At 42.4% G+C, this 19,465-nt stretch overlaps 1 protein-coding gene across 2 annotated transcripts in view; it reads left to right on the forward strand.

The window, feature by feature from the left end:
* LOC143298807 (centrosomal protein of 135 kDa-like) overlaps positions 1-19,465 on the forward strand; it is a 53,252-nt gene that overhangs the window by 12,377 nt on the left and 21,410 nt on the right. For both annotated transcript variants that reach the window (XM_076611782.1, XM_076611783.1), the window contains exons 2-9: positions 5,825-5,970; positions 8,827-9,042; positions 10,259-10,324; positions 11,211-11,361; positions 12,776-13,023; positions 13,676-13,801; positions 15,012-15,104; positions 17,229-17,291. In XM_076611782.1, coding sequence (XP_076467897.1) covers positions 5,917-5,970; positions 8,827-9,042; positions 10,259-10,324; positions 11,211-11,361; positions 12,776-13,023; positions 13,676-13,801; positions 15,012-15,104; positions 17,229-17,291 — 1,017 coding nt within the window. In that variant the 5' untranslated portion in view covers positions 5,825-5,916. The remainder of the gene's footprint in view (positions 1-5,824; positions 5,971-8,826; positions 9,043-10,258; positions 10,325-11,210; positions 11,362-12,775; positions 13,024-13,675; positions 13,802-15,011; positions 15,105-17,228; positions 17,292-19,465) is intronic.

Genomic DNA, 19,465 nt, shown 5'->3' on the forward strand with positions numbered 1-19,465 from the left:
TGAAATCAGAGCAGGGAGGGTGAAGATAGACTGGATTCAGTCTTCTTTCTTACTGTCCCAGGGCTAACTTGAGGCGGGGTTCCGTTTACTTTACACCGGCCGGTGTTCAATAACCACACACACACACACACACACACACAGAGCGAGCGGTAAAACATGCTCAACGACAGAAAACTGGTTCACTCAGTCACGGTACAGTTCTTTTCCTTGCTCAGCCACGCATATCTGTTCGGTCAGGAGTGAAACCAAAGGTATTTAGCGTTCGCGTTATGTCTACAATAATAATAATAATGATATTTATGATAGTAGAAGTAATTTGATATTGTGTTGGACCAGCATTCAAGCTGAAGCAAGCTGTAAGCACTTTCGAAATCCGGGACATAAACTCAATCAATTAAGCACGTAAGCTGTAATGTGCAAAAAAGAATCAAGAAGTCGTAAAAGCACCATAATTTGTACGAGACTCACGAAGAAATAAAATTATATTTTTCTGCAAGACTGACGCAACAACCATGACACCCCTAGCACGCATACGCTCACTCAGACCTAAGTTAACAACGAGCTGAAGATGACGGACATAGGTATATATGACAAAAATATTGTTTAAAAAAAAAAGAAAAGTAGACGACAATTACTCAGTGCCTTTGTTTCGTTTTTGTTGTTTGGTTTTAGGGGTGGGGTGGGGGAGATTGTTCGCTGTCAGTTGTCGTCGTTGTTCTCATTGTTGTTGTTGTGATGGTGGTGGTAGTGGTGTAAGTAGACTTGATTTTATGTTAGATTCGGAGGGTTTTGGGGGGTCGGAGGGGTTACAACAACAAAAAACAATTCAACATATAGTCATCCAACCAAGCAACCAGCGAGACAAACAACCTGCCAGTTTCACTGTACACTCTACGCTGACATCAAAGTTTAAACCAACGCTGAGTTTTATGATACTCGAATACCATGCCGGCAGTATTATAGCAAAGAGCAGTATGCCTTCGTGGACGCACGCGGACAAGCCCAACTGGTACCAGACCGGTACCTACTCCCTGGTCCTTGGTGCCTGTCATAATTATATCTGACTGGCCTTTTCGCTGCCTAATCTGCTTCAAAAATCACACACACACACACACACACACACACACACACTTACGTGTGTGCGCGCGCGCGTCAAGAGCATGCGTGTGATTGTGTGACCTCTTCATCTCGCCAAGCATTTATGACGTATTCTGTTTGTTGCCATAATCGCTGCTGTTTTGTCGATCGTCTTGTTCGGAGTCTTTCTCTTCTTTATTTCAACCTCTGTGGGCTGCTCTTAGAAGTCACTGATATGATTTATTTATACCATATCTGTCGATATTACCGTTTTGGGCCGAAAATTGGTTCTATCAAGAAAAGAGTTGCCAGTAAAAACCGATCAATAAACATAGCTTGCAACATGCTTAAAAAAAAAAGTTAAAAAAAGGAAGGAGAGAGAATATTGCATAACAGATGTTCGGCAGTCACAGATATACCTATTAGATAACAATGTTCCCATATGTTTGAATGTAGTTTTTACATCTCTCTATCTCTGTGGGTTGTATAATGTCATATTTTGTGACATTGTTGTCATAAAATAGTGAAAGAAAAAAAGAAAGAAAAAAAAGCCTGCATGTTCGCCTGCATGCACACGCTTGTTTGTTTATTTGTGCGTGTGTGTTTGTGTGTGTGCGCGCTAGAGAGAGAACACAAGATTTGATTAATAATGATGATGATAATAATAATAAGAATAATAAGAATTATTATTATTATTATTATTAAGATTTGATTCCATGATTAGGCTAGTATTTTTAAAATCATTTTTTCGTCACACACACACACACACACACACACACACATCATATATATATATATATATATATATATATATTTTTTTTTTTTTACTCCAGCTACTTTAAAGTCTGCTGCCATTCGGCCACTTTGGTGGTTTCAGTGCAGTGCTGAGTGGCGCCTGTCCCGCTTATCGGCCTGCCACGCTCTGAGCTCAGTGATACTTGGTTATTTATTACGCAATCAGTCTGTTCCAGACTGAGTTGGTGATGTCCACGTCAGTGGCCCATTTGATATATACATTGCTGTTCGCTCGTTTTCACCCTTTGGTAAAATGTACAGGACGTGTTGTGTTTGCGGATACCTTACTACCCTTCTTTAACTCTCTCTCTGTTTCTGTCTCTCTCTCTCTCTCTCTCTCTCTCTCTCTCTCTCTCTCTCTCTCTCTCTCTCTCTCTCTCTCTCCTCACTCTCTCTTTCTCTCTCTCTCTCTCTCTCTCTCTCTCTCTCTCTCTCCGTTCCCCGCCCCCACCCCTAGAAGATGAATGACCTATAAGGTACGTATTTGGGAAAGTGTAGAAAAGACATTATTTGCATTGTGTTTCCAGCCCCTTAACTTAACGGCCGTACCTCTTCAGTGGAGAGAGGAATTCGATCACCGAACCTCACCCTTAACTGCCCCCACCCCCACCCGTCCCCCTGACCCCTACCGCCCACGTCTCTACCCCTACTCCCTCTCTCTCGCCCAGTGTCGGAAGAACCGAAGTCAACAGTTCGATCTGCGTGTCAGAACACGCTGTCTCCAGCAGACGAACTTTTTTTTCCCTTACTCAGTCACCCGGCCTGTTTTATCATTCTCTCTCTCTCTCTCTCTCTCTCTCTCTCTCTCTCTCTCTCTCTCTCTCTCTCTCTTGTTGTGTCGTGTGTGCGTGTTTTTGTATGTGTGTGTGTGTGTAGAATTGTCACACCTGAAATGGGGGGGGGGGGGGGGGGATGTATATGAGCGTGAACTCTCGCTACAGGCGAATCTATAAGTTCGATCTCTTTCTGCCCTGGCACGTACGTGTTCTGGCCGGTTTGTCTTTTTACTTTGTCTTCACTCCTGTGTGTGCGTGCTGTGTGCCGGTGTGTGTGTGTGTGTGTGTGCGCGCGCGCGTACACAGTCAGACCTGGATTGCGGGGAATGTAGGCTTCGATCGTGAACTCTCATTTGGCGGAATTATAGTTCGATCTCTATCTCATGACGTACGTCCCACAGCACCGACCTGTTTGTCTCAGTGGTCTGTCTTCAGAGTTGTTTCTATGTGTGTGAGTCAGGGGAGAAAGAGAGAGAGGGGGTGGGGGTGGGGAGGGAGAGAGTGCGTGTCTGTCTGTCTGTATGTGTCTGTGTGTTTGTGTGTGGGGATGGGTGGTGGGTGGCCGGATGTGTGTTTGGCTGATTTACAGTTCGATCTCTATCTTACGATGTACATGTACCGACCAGTTTGTTTTTGTCTTCACAATCGTTTCTATGTCAGTGAGTGGGAGAGAGCGTGTGTGTCAGTGCGTGTGTGTGTATGTATGTCTTTGTATGTGCGGAGTGTGTGTGCGTGTATGTGCGCGCGCATTCATCATGTGTGTGTGTGTGTTGTCTCAGCCTTTCTTGACATCTCACTCTTTGTATCTGTGTGTAGATTTCTCTGTCTGCATGTCTGTTTGCATCTCTCTTACATACATACGTGCTTGAGCGCACGTGCGCATGTGTGTCATGTGATGATGAATGAGTAGGGAGAAGAAATACCTGCTCTGTATATAATATATTACGAAACAAATTTAAAAGCAGTTGACCATGTACATTTTTCAGAGCTTTAAACAATTAACCAAAAAGTTATAAAACTGTCCAGCCAATGCGCGCCCACGTGTGTGTGTTTGTGTGTGTGTGTGTGTGTGTGTGTGTGTGTGTGTACGTCAGGGGACAGGCATGTATACACTTATGGATTTGTGCATACTCTGTGTGTGTGTGTGTGTGTGGTGTGTATCAGTGTGTGTACATGAATGCATATATTTGAATTTCTGTGTGCATGCATTTGTGTATTTTCTTTCCATTATTTATAGAATAGTGTGCATGCACACATACACTCTCTCTTATGCATGTATATCCATGCACACATGCATGTGCACAAATGTGTGATGGCAGTCACCCCCTCACATGTTTTGATGATTCTTTTACTCACTCATGCTCACTCTCTCTCACTTACTCTTCTTTCTCTGTCTCTCAGTCTGTCCCTTTTACTCTGTCTCGTGTGCAATTGTTAACTTTCCCTGTCTCCTCCGGTGTTTGTGAATATGTATGCATATATTTGTATATATGACCATGTATGCAATAACAATGATAATGTGAAATTATATAATGCCTATTATCTGTGGGGCTTTACGTGCTTTACGAAAATTGCTAAATAGACATGTGTAATTGCATGCACAAATTTAAGCACAGGTTAATCACATTCTCTCACTGTCTCTCTCACACACACCCAGTCCCACACCCACACACACTCACACACACACGTGCATGCGCTTGTGTGTGTGTGTATGTGTGTGTGTGTGGTTTTGTGGTGTGTGTGTGTATTATTATTGTTATAATCATTGTCATCGTCATCAGCATTATCATCATCATTATTATTCATACTATTACTACTATTATCAGTGCTATGAAAAGATTCACCATGATGATGATGATGGTATTGACAGGTGGAGGATAGTGATGATGATGATGATGGTATAGGCAGGTGGATGATGATGATGGTATTGACAGGTGGATGATGATGATGGTATAGGCAGGTGGACGATGATGATGACATTGATGGTATAGGCAGGTGGATGATGATGATGATGGTATTGGCAGGTGGAGGATAATGATGATGATGATGGTATTGACAGGTGGAGGATAGTGGTGATGATGATGATGATGGTATTGACAGGTGGAGGATAGTGATGATGATGATGATGGTATAGGCAGGTGGATGATGATGATGATGATGATGGTATAGGCAGGTGGATGATGATGATGGTATAGGCAGGTGGATGATGATGATGACATTGATGGTATAGGCAGGTGGATGATGATGATGGTGGTATTGGCAGGTGGATGATGATGATGATGGTATTGGCAGGTGGATGATGATGATGATGGTATTGGCAGGTGGATGATGATGATGATGGTATTGGCAGGTGGAGGATAATGATGACATTGATGGTATAGGCAGGTGGATGATGATGATGTTGGTATTGGCAGGTGGATGATGATGATGGTGGTATTGGCAGGTGGATGATGATGATGGTGGTATTGGCAGGTGGATGATGATGATGATGGTATTGGCAGGTGGAGGATAATGATGACATTGATGGTATAGGCAGGTGAATGATGATGATGATGGTATTGGCAGGTGGATGATGATGATGATGATGATGGTATTGGCAGGTGGATGATGATGATGATGGTATTGGCAGGTGGATGATGATGATGTTGGTATTGGCAGGTGGATGATGATGATGATGGTATTGGCAGGTGGATGATGATGATGATGATGATGGTATTGGCAGGTGGATGATGATGATGATGGTATTGGCAGGTGGATGATGATGATGGTGGTATTGGCAGGTGGATGATGATGATGATGGTATTGGCAGGTGGAGGATAATGATGATGATGATGGTATTGGCAGGTGGAGGATAATGATGATGGTATTGGCAGGTGGAGGATAATGATGACATTGATGGTATAGGCAGGTGGATGATGATGATGTTGGTATTGGCAGGTGGATGATGATGATGGTGGTATTGGCAGGTGGAGATTAATGATGATATTGATGGTATAGGCAGAGGGATTATGATGATGATAATGATGATGATGGCATCGGCAAGTGGAGGGTGGTGATGAGGATGGTATTGACAGGTGGATGGTGATGATGATGATGATGGTATTGACAGGTGGAGAGTGATGATGATGATGATAATGGTATCGGCAGGTGGAGGATAATGATGATGGTGTTGGCAGGTGGAGGGTGGTGATGCGGTGCTAAGAGTTGAGGACAGGACTGCAGCTGGACAAGGGGGGACAGTGATCGTAGGGGGGCACTCGACACAACCATGGACGCTCTCAGCCGCTCCAGTGAGCGTATGATCTCCCACCTCAACACCCAGGTGGGTGGCACACTTACTTACTTACCGTTTTCATATTTTGTTTTGTTGACTGTGTGCCCTGTCTGCACTCCTTGTTTTGTGACGTGTTTCTTCTTCTTCTTCATCTTCCTCTTTGTCTTCAATGTCTTCTTCTTCTTTTTCCTCTTTGTCTTCAATGTCTTCTTCTTCTTCTTCTTCTTCTTCTCCTCCTCCTATGTCTTCTTCTTCTCCTCCTTCTAACCCATAGTATTCTGCACCTCCACCTCCTCCTCCTCCTTCTTCTGTCCCATAATTTCAACACTGTAGAGGCAACATTGATGACCTTGCAAAATTCTCTCCATTTCTCCTTGTTCCTTGTCTCTCTATCTCTCTCTCTCTCTGTCTTTGTCTCTCTCTGTCTCTCTGTCTCTCTCTCTCTCTCTCTCAGGGTGTCGCCCTGTTTTAGCGCCTGTCCATTCTGGGATTAACTGTACTCCAGTCTCATTTTTCTGTCTTCCTCTCCTTCTCCTTCTTTGCATCTTGTGCCGTGCAGGATTGTCTTGGCGAGTCGTGCTGTTTGTGAGATTTGTGACTGTGTTTACCTGTTTTATGCCACAGCATTGTTTGATGTGCAGCATTTGAACACCCAGGTCTGTGATTTATCAGTTATCTGTTTTATGTCACAGCATTGTTTGATGTGCAGCATTTGAACACCCAGGTTTATAATGTATCAGTTAATCTGTTTTATGTCACAGCATTGTTTGATGTGCAGCATTTGAACACCCAGGTTTATAATGTATCAGTTAATCTGTTTTATGTCACAGCATTGTTTGATGTGCAGCATTTGAACACCCAGGTTTATGATTTATCAGTTGATCTGTTTTATGTCACAGCATTGTTTGATTTGCAGCATTTGAACACCCAGGTTTATGATTTATCAGTTGATCTGTTTTATGTCACAACATTGTTTGATTTGCAGCATTTGAACACCCAGGTTTATAATGTATCAGTTAATCTGTTTTATGTCACAACATTGTTTGATTTGCAGCATTTGAACACCCAGGTTTATAATGTATCAGTTAATCTGTTTTATGTCACAGCATTGTTTGATGTGCAGCATTTGAACACCCAGGTGTATAATGTATCAGTTAATCTTTTTTATGTCACAGCATTGTTTGATTTGCAGCATTTGAACACCCAGGTTTATAATCTATCAGTTAACTTGTTTTATGTCAAGCATTGTTTGATGTGCAGCATTTGAACACCCAGGTTTATAATGTATCAGTTAATCTGTTTTATGTCACAGCATTGTTTGATGTGCAGCATTTGAACACCCAGGTTTATAATGTATCAGTTAATCTGTTTTATGTCACAGCATTGTTTGATGTGCAGCATTTGAACACCCAGGTTTATAATGTATCAGTTAATCTGTTTTATGTCACAGCATTGTTTGATGTGCAGCATTTGAACACCCAGGTTTATAATGTATCAGTTAATCTGTTTTATGTCACAGCATTGTTTGATGTGCAGCATTTGAACACCCAGGTTTATAATGTATCAGTTAATCTGTTTTATGTCACAGCATTGTTTGATGTGCAGCATTTGAACACCCAGGTTTATAATGTATCAGTTAATCTGTTTTATGTCACAGCATTGTTTGATGTGCAGCATTTGAACACCCAGGTTTATGATTTATCAGTTAATCTGTTTTATGTCACAGCATTGTTTGATTTGCAGCATTTAAATACCCAGGTTTATAATGTATCAGTTAATTTGTTTTATGTCACAGCATTGTTTGATTTGCAGCATTGGAACACCCAGGTTTATAATCAATCAGTTAACTTGTTTTATGTCACAGCATTGTTTGATGTGCAGCATTTGAACACCCAGGTTTGTGATTTATCAGTTATTCTTTTTTATGTCACAGCATTGTTTGATTTGCAGCATTTGAACACCCAGGTGTGTGATTTATCAGTTAATCTGTTTTATGTCACAGCATTGTTTGATTTGCAGCATTTGAACATCCAGGTTTATGATTTATCAGTTAATCTGTTTTATGTCACAGCATTGTTTGATTTGCAGCATTTGAACACCCAGGTGTGTGATTTATCAGTTAATCTGTTTTATGTCACAGCATTGTTTGATGTGCAGCATTTGAACACCCAGGTTTATAATGTATCAGTTCAGTGCATAGTTTTGTTGACTGGTAGTGATATGCCTGAGTGCTCAGTAAATTGGCCACCAATTTTTCTTTTCAATTTTGCTATGTATTCGTACATCTTCAAGTTTGTTTGGTTTTTTTTTGTTGTTTTTTTTTGCTTGGTTTGTTTGTGTTTACTAGTTTTGTTCATGGTATTATCGATCAGATTACGTACTGACATATCAGCTTTGTTGCCTGTTACACTCATTTTCTTGACCTGTATTCATGACACATGCAATCATTAGAACCACAGCACATTTGTTCCTGTTTAATTCCTTGATTTGTTGACTGCAGCGTGTTGGTCTACATTATCCATACCACTATCAGGGCATGTGCATTACCTGTTTAATTTGTCATTTTGTTGGGGTCTGTTGTTCGATGTGTATGTGTGTTTGTGTGTGTGTGAATGTGTGTGTGAGTGTGTATGTGTGTGTGCATGTGTGTGTATGGGAGTGCGTGTTTACATGTATGCTGAAGGAAAACCAACAGCAGTAGCTCGAAGGCATGCGCCTTTGTCAAAGCACATGTCCCTGTTCTTTTTTTTTTTTGTTTTTGTTGTTGTTGTTGTTTGTCTTTTTTTCTTTTTCACAATAAAAAAAACAAAAAAAACTGCTTTCCAAATTAACAAAAATCACTCAAGAAGAGGATTCTTTATTGCATTGCCCATCATGCACCCCCCCTCACTTTTGCTTGTCCAGGTGGACTTTCTACAGCAGAAAAACCGGGAGCTCGAGAGGAAGCTGACGGAATCGCGAGTGGCGGCGGAAGAGGCGGAATCCAAGTTCAGCCGGGCGAAGGCTCACAACCTGGAACTGGAATGCCAGCTGCAGGAGGTGGATCAGGTGGCGGCAAAACTCCAGGTGGACAAAGATGCTGTGGTCAGGACAGCTGACAGGGAGATGGGGGAGGCCAAGGTGAGAAGGGGTTTGTGTGGGGGACAGGGGGGAGTGAGAGGGTGGGGGTGGGGCATGGGGGAGGGGCATCATGTTTTTATCTGTGTGTGTGTCTGTGTCTGTGTCTCTGTATATGATTGTGTGTCTGTGTGTGTGTCTGTGTGGGTGTCTCTGTGTGTGTGTGTCTATTTCTCTGTGTGTGTCTGTGTATATGTGTGTGTATTAGTATTTGTGTCTGTGTCTCTGTGTGTGATTGTGTGTGTGTCTGTTTGTCTGTCTCTGTGTATGATTGTGTGTGTGTGTGTGGCTGTGAGTGAATTAGTGGATGGATGGATGAATGGGGTGTGTGTGTGTGTGTGTTTGTGTGTGTGGATGGATGGTTTGGTAGGTGTATGTGTGTGTTTGTGGCTGTGAGTGAATTGGTGGATGGATGGATGAATGGTGTGTGTTTATGTGTGCGTTTGTGTGTGTGTGTGTTTGTATGGATGGTTTGGTGTGTGTGTGTGTGTGTGTGTGGCTGTGAGTGAATTGGTGGTGGATGGATGGATGGATGGTGTGTGTTTGTGTGTGTGTGTGTGTGTAGTCTGGTTTGCGTTATTTCTGTTTTTTGTGATAGGATTGTTTGACTGGCAATATCCACATTTTTTACCGCTGCTCTCTTTTTTACTGAAGACAGAATAAGAATGCACCCACATCGCTGCACGCATTCCTTGATTCCATATGAAAGGGAATATCACTTTGGGGCACACACACTCTCATACTATGCTTCACATTTTTACCTGTCTGCGAATGGTTTAATCATTCCCCCTTTCTTCCTCTCCTCCTCCTTCTCTCAAAGATGCTGTGGTCAGGACAGCTGACCATGAGATGGGAAAAGTCCAAGGTGAGAAGAGGGGTGGGTTTGTGATGGGTGTCATGTGTGGTGTTTGGAGAGATGAGGCCTTGACACACAACCAACAGACCTGGAGGAATCTGGTGAACAGTTCATTCTGTGCAGTGCCCCACCGACTCCTCACAGAGTTGTGTGGGAGAAGGTCAAGAAGAAGGGGAAAGAGAGTTGTGTAGAATGATGAGTTTCCTTGTCGACTCCTAAAAGATCAGGGGGGACAATGAGAATAAGGCCCCGATGTGTCACTCTATACTGCTTTGTGTGTGTGTGTGTGTGTGTGTCTGTGTGTGTGTGTCTGTGTGTGTGTTGTGCAGTTGATGAAGGAGATGGTCTGCTTGTGTTTTTCAGACCGAACTGGAAAAATCACGATATGAACTGGAAGACTTAGACAATACAATTGCTCAGTTCAGGGCGGTAAGTTGTAATCTTTGTTCTGGTCTTTCGTCGCTTTGTTTGTGACATTGGTCACTTTAGTTCATATCAGCTCTGTGTGTGTGTGTGTGTGTGTGTGTGTTTGCAAAAACGTCCCAAGCCAGGTACTGGAGAAAACGTCTTTAGCTGGAAGTTACAGTTTGTCTTGTAAATTGTATCCCCTTTCAACCAGTCAGGGCCGTTCTTCAAGCAAAGCATCATCCATTCCTGATAGACCTTACATTCCATTTCTGTGATCCAGTTCTATAATATGGCACAGCCTATACCTCAATGTGAAAGAGATAGTTTCTTTTTTGGGTTTTTTTGTTGGTTTTTTTTTTGGGGGGGGGGGGGGGGGAGCTGGTGCTTTTGTTGTTGTTGCTGCTGTTGTTCTGAATGTAGTTTCTGCAACATATTTGTGTCAGTGCTAAGTTCCACTTTGGGTAAAGAATTGTCAATGCCAATTTCGTTGATGTAGGAAAGTTATTAGTACTAAGCAAACATGTAGGCTAAACTTGTGTTTATCTGAACATTACAAAAACAGTGTACCACAATACATATGCTTTACAATTCATGTGTATCTAACCACAGCAGGTTATACTCGTGTTTAACTGAACATTACAAAAACAGTGTACAAGAATACATATACTTTACAATTCCTGTGTATCTGTTCACAGTGGGGTATACTGATGTTTAACTGAACATCACAAAACACACATATACTTTACAGTTCCAGCATATCTAACCATAGTGGGTTATATTTGAAAATCGTAAAAGCAGTGTACCAAAACTTGATAAACAATAAAAAAACAAAAAAAACAACAACAGATGTTACACCTGCATGGAAGCATTTCCCACGCAATTTCCTGAAAAAGACCGTGACTTTCAGGAAAACAAACGGCTGGCCAAAGACTTTGGGGACATCAAGGCAAGGCTGACGGTACGGGAGGCAGACAACCGCAAGCTGGAGGATCTGCTGGACCGCATTCAGGAGGAGAAGAAACGCCTCTCTCAGAGAAACAACAAGCTCGTTGCCAATGGTTAGTTTGGGCCTGGCTGTGTGCCGGAATTTCTCTCTCCTCTTTTTTTTTTTTTTTTTTTTTGCCTTTCCTTTTCTTCTGTCTGTCTTTCCTAAATCCTCTGCAAATTCATGTGCCGATGAATGTAAAGGATGTGTGACCTGTCACAAGATGACAACTAACACTTTCAGGTTCTGGTTAGTCTGCATCCTCTGCATGTGCGTGGTACGCATGAAGTTGAATTAAATTGTGTGACTGTTCCCCCCTTAAAAATAATGACACGTTCATCCACTTACATTTCTTGCACTCGTTCTATTGTGTTTCAAAGCTGTCTTTTGTCGTCTTGATGTGCTTTCTCTTTTGATCCATCTCTGTGTTGTTTTTGGCTTGGTTTTGGTCTTTAACTCCAGCCTGAATTTACTGTGGTTTGAGCATACAAAACGACCTTTGTAATTAAAATATTGGTTAGAATTAGGTGCATTTTTCTTAGACTTCTTAATTTCTTTTCCATGTAGTCGTTTGTTTCAGATATAAACATTGTTTTGTTTATAGCTGGGTGAGATTGAAGGAACTTGTGTCAGAGGTCACAGTAGAAAGATGAAGAGGGATTTACTTCTACTACTACTACTAGTACTACTACGACTACTACTACTAATGATAGTGATAACAATAGTAATGATGGTTATGATAAAAATAGAACTTGAATAACACTGAATGTTGTGCAGAGACTGTCCTAAACACTTTGAACACCAGTCTTTGACATGCACACAAAACTGAATCACGGGAATTGAAGCAGACAAAAAAGAAAAAAAAAGATGGAACTTAAATGTCTTTATAGAAAGCTATAGAAAAACTGGAATGGAGGGGAGGGTGAAGAGAAAGGAGAGCTATCTTTTGGAAAGAAGAGGGTTTCATGGGCAAATTTGAAGGAGCTGAGTGTAAATATCTGATAAAGTGTATGGATCAGAGACAGAGAGAAATTGGCATCCTGCAAAAACCCAATTAAAGAAAAAAAAATGTTTTCAAAGATATTGTGTGCTAAAAAAAAATTAAAAAAAAAAACACCCAAAAACTGGCTCTAAGAGCAACTCCTGCACCTCACCTTCTTATCTTTATGTTCCAGAGAAGGACCTGGTGCTCCAGAAAAGTATTTTAGTTTTGTACACCCCTTGTGCGCAATTTCTCTACATGAGATATAACACAGCTCTTCTATCTGCTTGCGTATGCACACGAAGGGGGTTCAGGCACCAGCAGGTCTGCACATACGTTGACCTGAGAGATTGGAAAAAATCTCCACCCTTTACACACCAGGCGCCGCTACAGAGATTCAAGCCCGGGACCCTCAGATTGAAAGTCCAAGGCTTTAACCACTTGGCTATTGTTCCCATCTTACCTCTTCTTGAGATAACACAGCTTTTCTTACCTCATGTTCCAGAGAAGGACCTGGTGCTGGAGATAGAGCGTCTGAAGCGGAAGAACGGTCCGGTGACCAAGAAGGGCAAGCTGCCCAGCAAGCTGGACGCCTTCATCCGGAGCATCGAGGAGGACCGGGACTACTACCGGCAGCAGACGGATGCCCTGCAGAGGATGATGCGCGGGGAGCCCACCGCCCTGCCCCTGTCTAAGCCTGCCTCCAGGCCCACCAGCCCTGTCCGTGACAAGTCCACCGCCGCCACGAAGAAGGTGTGGTGTGGTGTAGTGTGTTGTCTTGTGTTGTGTCGTACTGTCCGCCACAAGTCTGCGGCTGCCACGAAGATGTCGTGCTGTGTTGTGTTGTGTTGTGCTATGGTGTGCTGTGCTCTGCTGTGGTGTGTTGTCTTGTGTTGTATTATGCTGTGCTGTGCTGTGTTGTGTTGTATTATATTGTATTATACTGTACCGCTGCAACAAAGAAGGTGTTTCGTTGTGTTGTGTTGTACTGTACTGTATTGTATTGTATTGTATTGTATTGTATTGTACTGTCTGCGGCTGCCACAAAGAAGGTGTTGTGTTGTGTTGTTTTGTGTAGTGTTGTGTTGTGTTGTATTGTACTGTCCATAGCTTTCATGAAGAAGGTGTTGTGTTGTGTTGTGTTCTTTTGTATTGTTTTGTATTGTAATGTTCTACCCGCAACACGTCACCGGCCGCCACAAAGAAGGTGTTGTGTTGTGTTATGTTGTGTTGTTTGCGACAAGTCCATGGCCACCAGGAAGAAGGTGTTGTATTGTGTTGTGTTGTGTTCTTTTGTATTGTATTGTATTGTATTGCATTGTGTTGTACTGTCCATGAAAAGTCCACAGCCACCATAAAGTTGCTGTGTTGTACTGTCCGTGACAACTATGCAACTGTGCTGCAGACCATGGCACAGCAGGAAGCAGTGATCCGGGTTCTGGAGGAGGAGAAGGACTACTACAAGAAGGAGTACGAAGCACTCAAGACCCTTCGACGATCGACCACGCCTGTTAGGTCCATGCCCACAAAGGTATAGTGATCCATTTGTAAAAATAAAATGAATAAATGAATGAACATAATAAAGCAAAAAAAAATTAATTAAAAAAAGTCCCTGGCAAAGAATTGATTTCTCATTTTTTATTTATAATTGTGGATCATGTTGGGGTACACAGTGGCAGGATCAGTTGGACGTTGGGAGTTCTCATCCAGTGTTGACTTGTGGTCAGGGTTTGAAGTCCCTGTTTTGGCAGTGCGTTGACGGGCGCAATAGCTGAGTGGTTAAAGCGTTGGACTGTCAATCTGAGGGTCCCAGGTTCGAATCATGGTGACGGCGCCTGGTGGGTAAAGGGTGGAGATTTTTACGATCTCCCAGGTCAACATATGTGCAGACCTGCTAGTGCCTGAACCCCCTTCATGTGTGTATGCAAGCAGAAGATCAAATACGCATGTTAAAGATCCTGTAATCGATGTCAGCATTTGGTGGGTTATGGAAACAAGAACATACCCAGCATGCACACCCCCGAAAATGGAGTATGGCTGCCTACATGGCGGGGTAAAACGGTCATACACGGAAAAGCCCACTCATGTGCATACGAGTGAACGCAGAAGAAGGCAATGCGTTGTTTCCTTTAGAAAGGCACTTTACTTTGATTTTCCTCACTCCCCACCCAGTTGTGAATAGGTACCAGAGTTCAGTTGGGAAAGGTTAAAAATGGTGGGAAAAGGGATTGGGCCCCACACCCCTGTGCCAAGCCTTTGACACAGTAGATTCGAATTCACTGTGCTGATGGCTGTCAAAGGGAATTTTAACCTTTTTCTGTTTTTTTGTTTTGTTTTTAATCATGTTGTTGGGAGTCAGACCATAGGCTGAAGAAGTTTGTATTCAGCATGGATTCATGACAGTACTTATATATCTTGCTGTGGTCTGTGGTTGAGTGCAACCTGATAAGATGAGAACAGGTTGACTAACCTTTTGGGGGAAATAGGTTCTGTTGTTGTTTTGCAGTAATACGAAATATTGGGAGGTTGTTGGGTTTGTTTTTTTTTTTGTTTTCTTTTTCTTTTTTTTTCCATCTACATATTGTTGCATGTCTGCTTATGATTATCTGTGTGACCATTGTAATGTTTGCAGTCCTTTCCTTTTCTTCTTTTGATTAAGCAGACAGACAGGTATGACGCAGTGAGCTGAGAATGTTTGCAGTCCTGTGTCACGTTGTCTTGGGGAAACTGTGGTGTTGCAGAGTGCCAAGGAGGAGAGTGAGCTGTTTCGCCTGACTCGGGAGAGGGATGAGCTTAAAGCATTGCTGGACAAGTTTGAACGTCACATGGCTGAGGTATGCACCTTAATTCTTTTCTTTCTTTTTTTTTTTTTTTATAAAGTTTTTTTTTTTAATCAATTTTTACATTGTAACTCCTATACATTCTTATGTTGATAATGTTTGAACGTCACATGGCTGAGGTATGCACCTTGTTTCTTTTCTTTTTTTATAAAGTTTTTTTTTTTTTAATTCAATTTTTACATTGTAACTCATATACATTCTTATATTGATAACGATACAAAAAAGCGGATGGCAACTGGGTACTATTAAGATTCAAATCAGGGAAAGAAAACCAGGGCAAAAGAAAGAAGCAACAGACTACCGACAAAACATGGATGGAATGCTGGCAAGAGCGTATGAGATAAAAATAGATATGTAAGCATCAGATGCAGTCAGTTTCAGTTTCAGTAGCTCAAGGAGGCGTCACTGCGTTCGGACAAATCCATATACGCTACACCACATCTGCCAGGCAGATGCCTGACCAGCAGCGTAACCTAACACGCTTAGTCAGGCCTTGAGAAAAAAAAAAAGGTGAATAAATAATAGATAAGCTTACATAAATAAATAAATAAATAATAATTATGATATAAAAAAGGTAGTAGTAATGATAATAATACTAAAATAATAATAATAAATAAATAAATAATAATAAATTAGTAGATGCAGTCAGAAGGAGTGATGGGTGGTGAGTTGCCAGTCACGCTGTGATAAAGCAGATCCATGCACTGAGATGCAAGATACAAAAAGGTAGCAACATCAATACCATAATTATAGAAATTGTAGACAATATGTATTCCTTATTTCAAGATGCATTCATAAACAGGGGTTTATTTGGAAACGATCTGGTAATACAGTGATTATAAAAAAGTTTATCTGAGCTCTGTATACTCGATTATATATCTACATTTCAATTTATTACTTTGCAGAGCAGGTGCAGATTTGTTTAAATTGCACTGGCACAAGTATTGTTTAGCCTATAATAGGATAAAATGAAAAGCAGGATCAACAGCCATGTTTTTGTCAAGTTCAAGTATGGCTAAATGGTTCAGCTGATGACGAATTTTCAACATTTGGACATGTTTCCTTCACAACATCCATCAATGCTTACCAGAAATGTTGGGCTAATCATGCACTGCCAGAACATGTGTCTGACACTGTCTTTTGTTAATTGTGAGGTGTGTGTCCTCTTGTTGGATGTGGGCTGAGAGGGGTACATTGAGGAGGCTAGTGGGCAGATAGATTCTGGTTCAGGTGATTCATTCATACATGCCATTGCCTCTTATAGTGCTGTGGTGGGCCAGTTGTTACTCAAGAATCTGAGTGCACAGGATCGACTCCCACGCTCGCTAGTTTTTTCTCCCCCTTGTGTTTGGATATGTGTCATTTGGATGAGACAGTAAACCGAGGTCTCGTGTGTAGCATGGATTAGCGCATATAAAAGAACCCAAGGCAACAAAGTGGTTGTTCCTCCCTAATTCTTTAGAAAAATCCACTTTGACAGGAAAACAAAGACACTTGCAGCAGAAAAAAAGAAAAGAAAAAAGGGTGGCTCTGCACTGTAGCGATCTGCTCTCCCCAGGGAAAGCAGTCCAAATTTCACACACAGAAATCTGTTGTGACAAAAAGTAACAATACAATGCAATGTGATGCAATGCAATGCAATGAGATACAGTGCAGTACAGTACAGTGCAATACAGTACAGTACAGTATGATACAGAGCAATTTAATATGGTACAGTACAGTGCAGAACAGTACAGCGCAATACAATACAGTACAGTACAGTACAGTACATGGTTGTAGTCACACATAGAGGGAGAATGAGGAGGATGAAGACAGTCTTTCTCCTGCCATCCTCTGTGTGTGTGTGAGTGTGTTTGTGTACGTGCGTGTGCCTGCGTCTGTGTGTGTAAGGTTCCTGTATGTCTTGTGTGTACAATCTGGTGGTATATGTTTGTACGCTTGCATGTATACACACATATTTATACATGTGTGTGTATGTACTTGTGATAGTGTGTATGCAATACGCATACATGCATGAATGTAAGTGTGTAAGTTGGTATGCATGCAGGATATGTTCATGAGAATTCAGGATTCGAAAGGACAAAAAGAAGGTGGCAATGTTTCGCTGTACATTTTCAGATCCAGGCCAACGTTTCCGTGTTGACTGCTGAGCGTGACAAGTTGAACAGCATGTACCAGGAGGTAATGTCATCAGTAACAGGCTAGACTGTCTCTCTTTTAGAGTCTACCCCAGCCTCAAGAGTTTGTGCTTATCAAAATCTGGAGTGGGGTTCGTGTCTGGGTTGAAATTGATCGGGGTCTGGGTTTGTGTTTCAGCACTGGTGGAGTTGTGGGCTTAGATATTCCTTTCATTCCGTGTGTACATCTGCAGAGGTGACTGTAGTGTATGATGCTGTCAGTAAGCTCTGGAAGCAAGATGATGGGGAAACAATCATGTCCCAGTTGTCTCTCTCTAATTTGGTCAGAATCAGTTGGCATGGGAGGGGCTTGGGTGGGAGGTTGGGGTGGGGGTGGGGCTTGAAGATTGAGTGATAGTCTTGAGCCTGAGTTGAGTTGTTGCTCAGGCGTGTTCTTTGAGAGAAGGGGTTGTTGATAATTGGGAAGCAGCTGTGCTGGTTCGCTTTGTTCTTTTATGCATTTGCCTCTCTTCCTTATCCTCCTGCTTTACCTTGATTTGGTTCTCTTCCTCTCTTCCAGTGTTCTTACCCTCTCTCCCCCTTTTTTCCTGCCTGTCCCCCCACCCCTCCACTCTCTCTGTCTCTCTCTCTCTTCCTGCTTCCCATTCTTTCTTTTTTGCTCCTCCTCTCTTTCTCTCCCCTCCCTCCCCCCACCCCCCATCCTGCTTCCCCTCTCTTCCTGCTCCTTCCCCTCTCTTCCTGCTCCTTCTCCTCTCTTCCTGCTCCTGCTCCTTCCCCTCTCTTCCCTTCCCCTCTCTTCCTGCTCCTGCTCCTTCCCCTCTCTTCCTGCTCCTGCTCCTTCCCCTCTCTTCCTGCTCCTGCTCCTTCCCCTCTCTTCCTGCTCCTTCCCCTCTCTTCCTGCTCCTTCTCCTCTCTTCCTGCTCCTGCTCCTTCCCCTCTCTTCCTGCTCCTGCTCCTTCCCCTCTCTTCCCTTCCCCTCTCTTCCCTTCCCCTCTCTTCCTGCTCCTGCTCCTTCCCCTCTCTTCCTGCTCCTGCTCCTTCCCCTCTCTTCCTGCTCCTTCCCCCCTCTTCCTGCTCCTTCCCCTCTCTTCCTGCTCCTGCTCCTTCCCCTCTCTTCCTGCTCCTGCTCCTTCTCCTCTCTTCCTGCTCCTGCTCCTTCCCCCCTCTTCCTGCTCCTGCTCCTTCTCTCTTCCTGCTCCTGCTCCTGCTCCTTCTCCTCTCTTCCTGCTCCTTCCCCTCTCTTCCTGCTCCTGCTCCTTCTCCTCTCTTCCTGCTCCTTCCCCTCTCTTCCTGCTCCTGCTCCTTCTCCTCTCTTCCTGCTCCTTCCCCTCTCTTCCTGCTCCTGCTCCTTCCCCTTTCTTCCTGCTCCTTCCCCTTTCTTCCCTCTTACAACATGCCCCTCCTTTTTTGACTCACTTGTGTAAACAAAGTGTCTCTGTGTCCGTGGTAAACTTTAACATTGGCATTTTCTCTGCAAATACTTTGTCAGTTGACACCAAATTAGGCATAAAATAGGAAAAATTCAGTTCTTTCCAGTCATCTTGTTTAAAACAATATTGCACCTCTGGGATGGGCACAAATTTTTTTTTTTAAAAAGAAGCCAAATTATATGCAAACTGCATTTACTGTTATATTTATATATTTTTTATTCTCTAAACTTGGCACTTTGATCTGATATTCTGACACAACAGCAAGAGCAGTCATTTTTATCATTTTTTGTTCAAACAGGCACTTCTTTTGCTAAGCATGGAAGTTATGTTTATTTTGTAAACGTTTTGGTGCAGCGAGTAAATAAGGGAAATTAATCTGTAATTAATGCTAGGGGACTTAATTTGCTTTAAACTGATTAATGCTAGGGGACTTAATTTGCTTTAAACTGATCTTTCTTATCTTAAACATTACATTTTGAAATTATACTCAATACATAAAAAGCTTGTGTGTATTACTCTCAGTGTACATGACTTTCACTATGTTCATTCGCCCAAGTGGTCTTTTTCGGAAAATAGTAAAATCAATACGACGAGTTGACTTTATGGATCTATTGGCTGAGCCTTGAAGGTTATGAGCAAAAATCAATTGTGTACACATATTTATACACATTCAAAGCGTGTGCTCATATTCTTCGCGAATGCGAACAACGCCATTTTGTTTCAAGTTGTTGACCTGCCCGTTCAATCCTATATTCAATGGACAATACACGATAACATGTGATGGAAA

The sequence above is a fragment of the Babylonia areolata genome, chromosome 24 (genome assembly GCF_041734735.1).
Source record: "Babylonia areolata isolate BAREFJ2019XMU chromosome 24, ASM4173473v1, whole genome shotgun sequence".
In the NCBI taxonomy this organism is placed as follows: domain Eukaryota; kingdom Metazoa; phylum Mollusca; class Gastropoda; order Neogastropoda; family Buccinidae; genus Babylonia; species Babylonia areolata.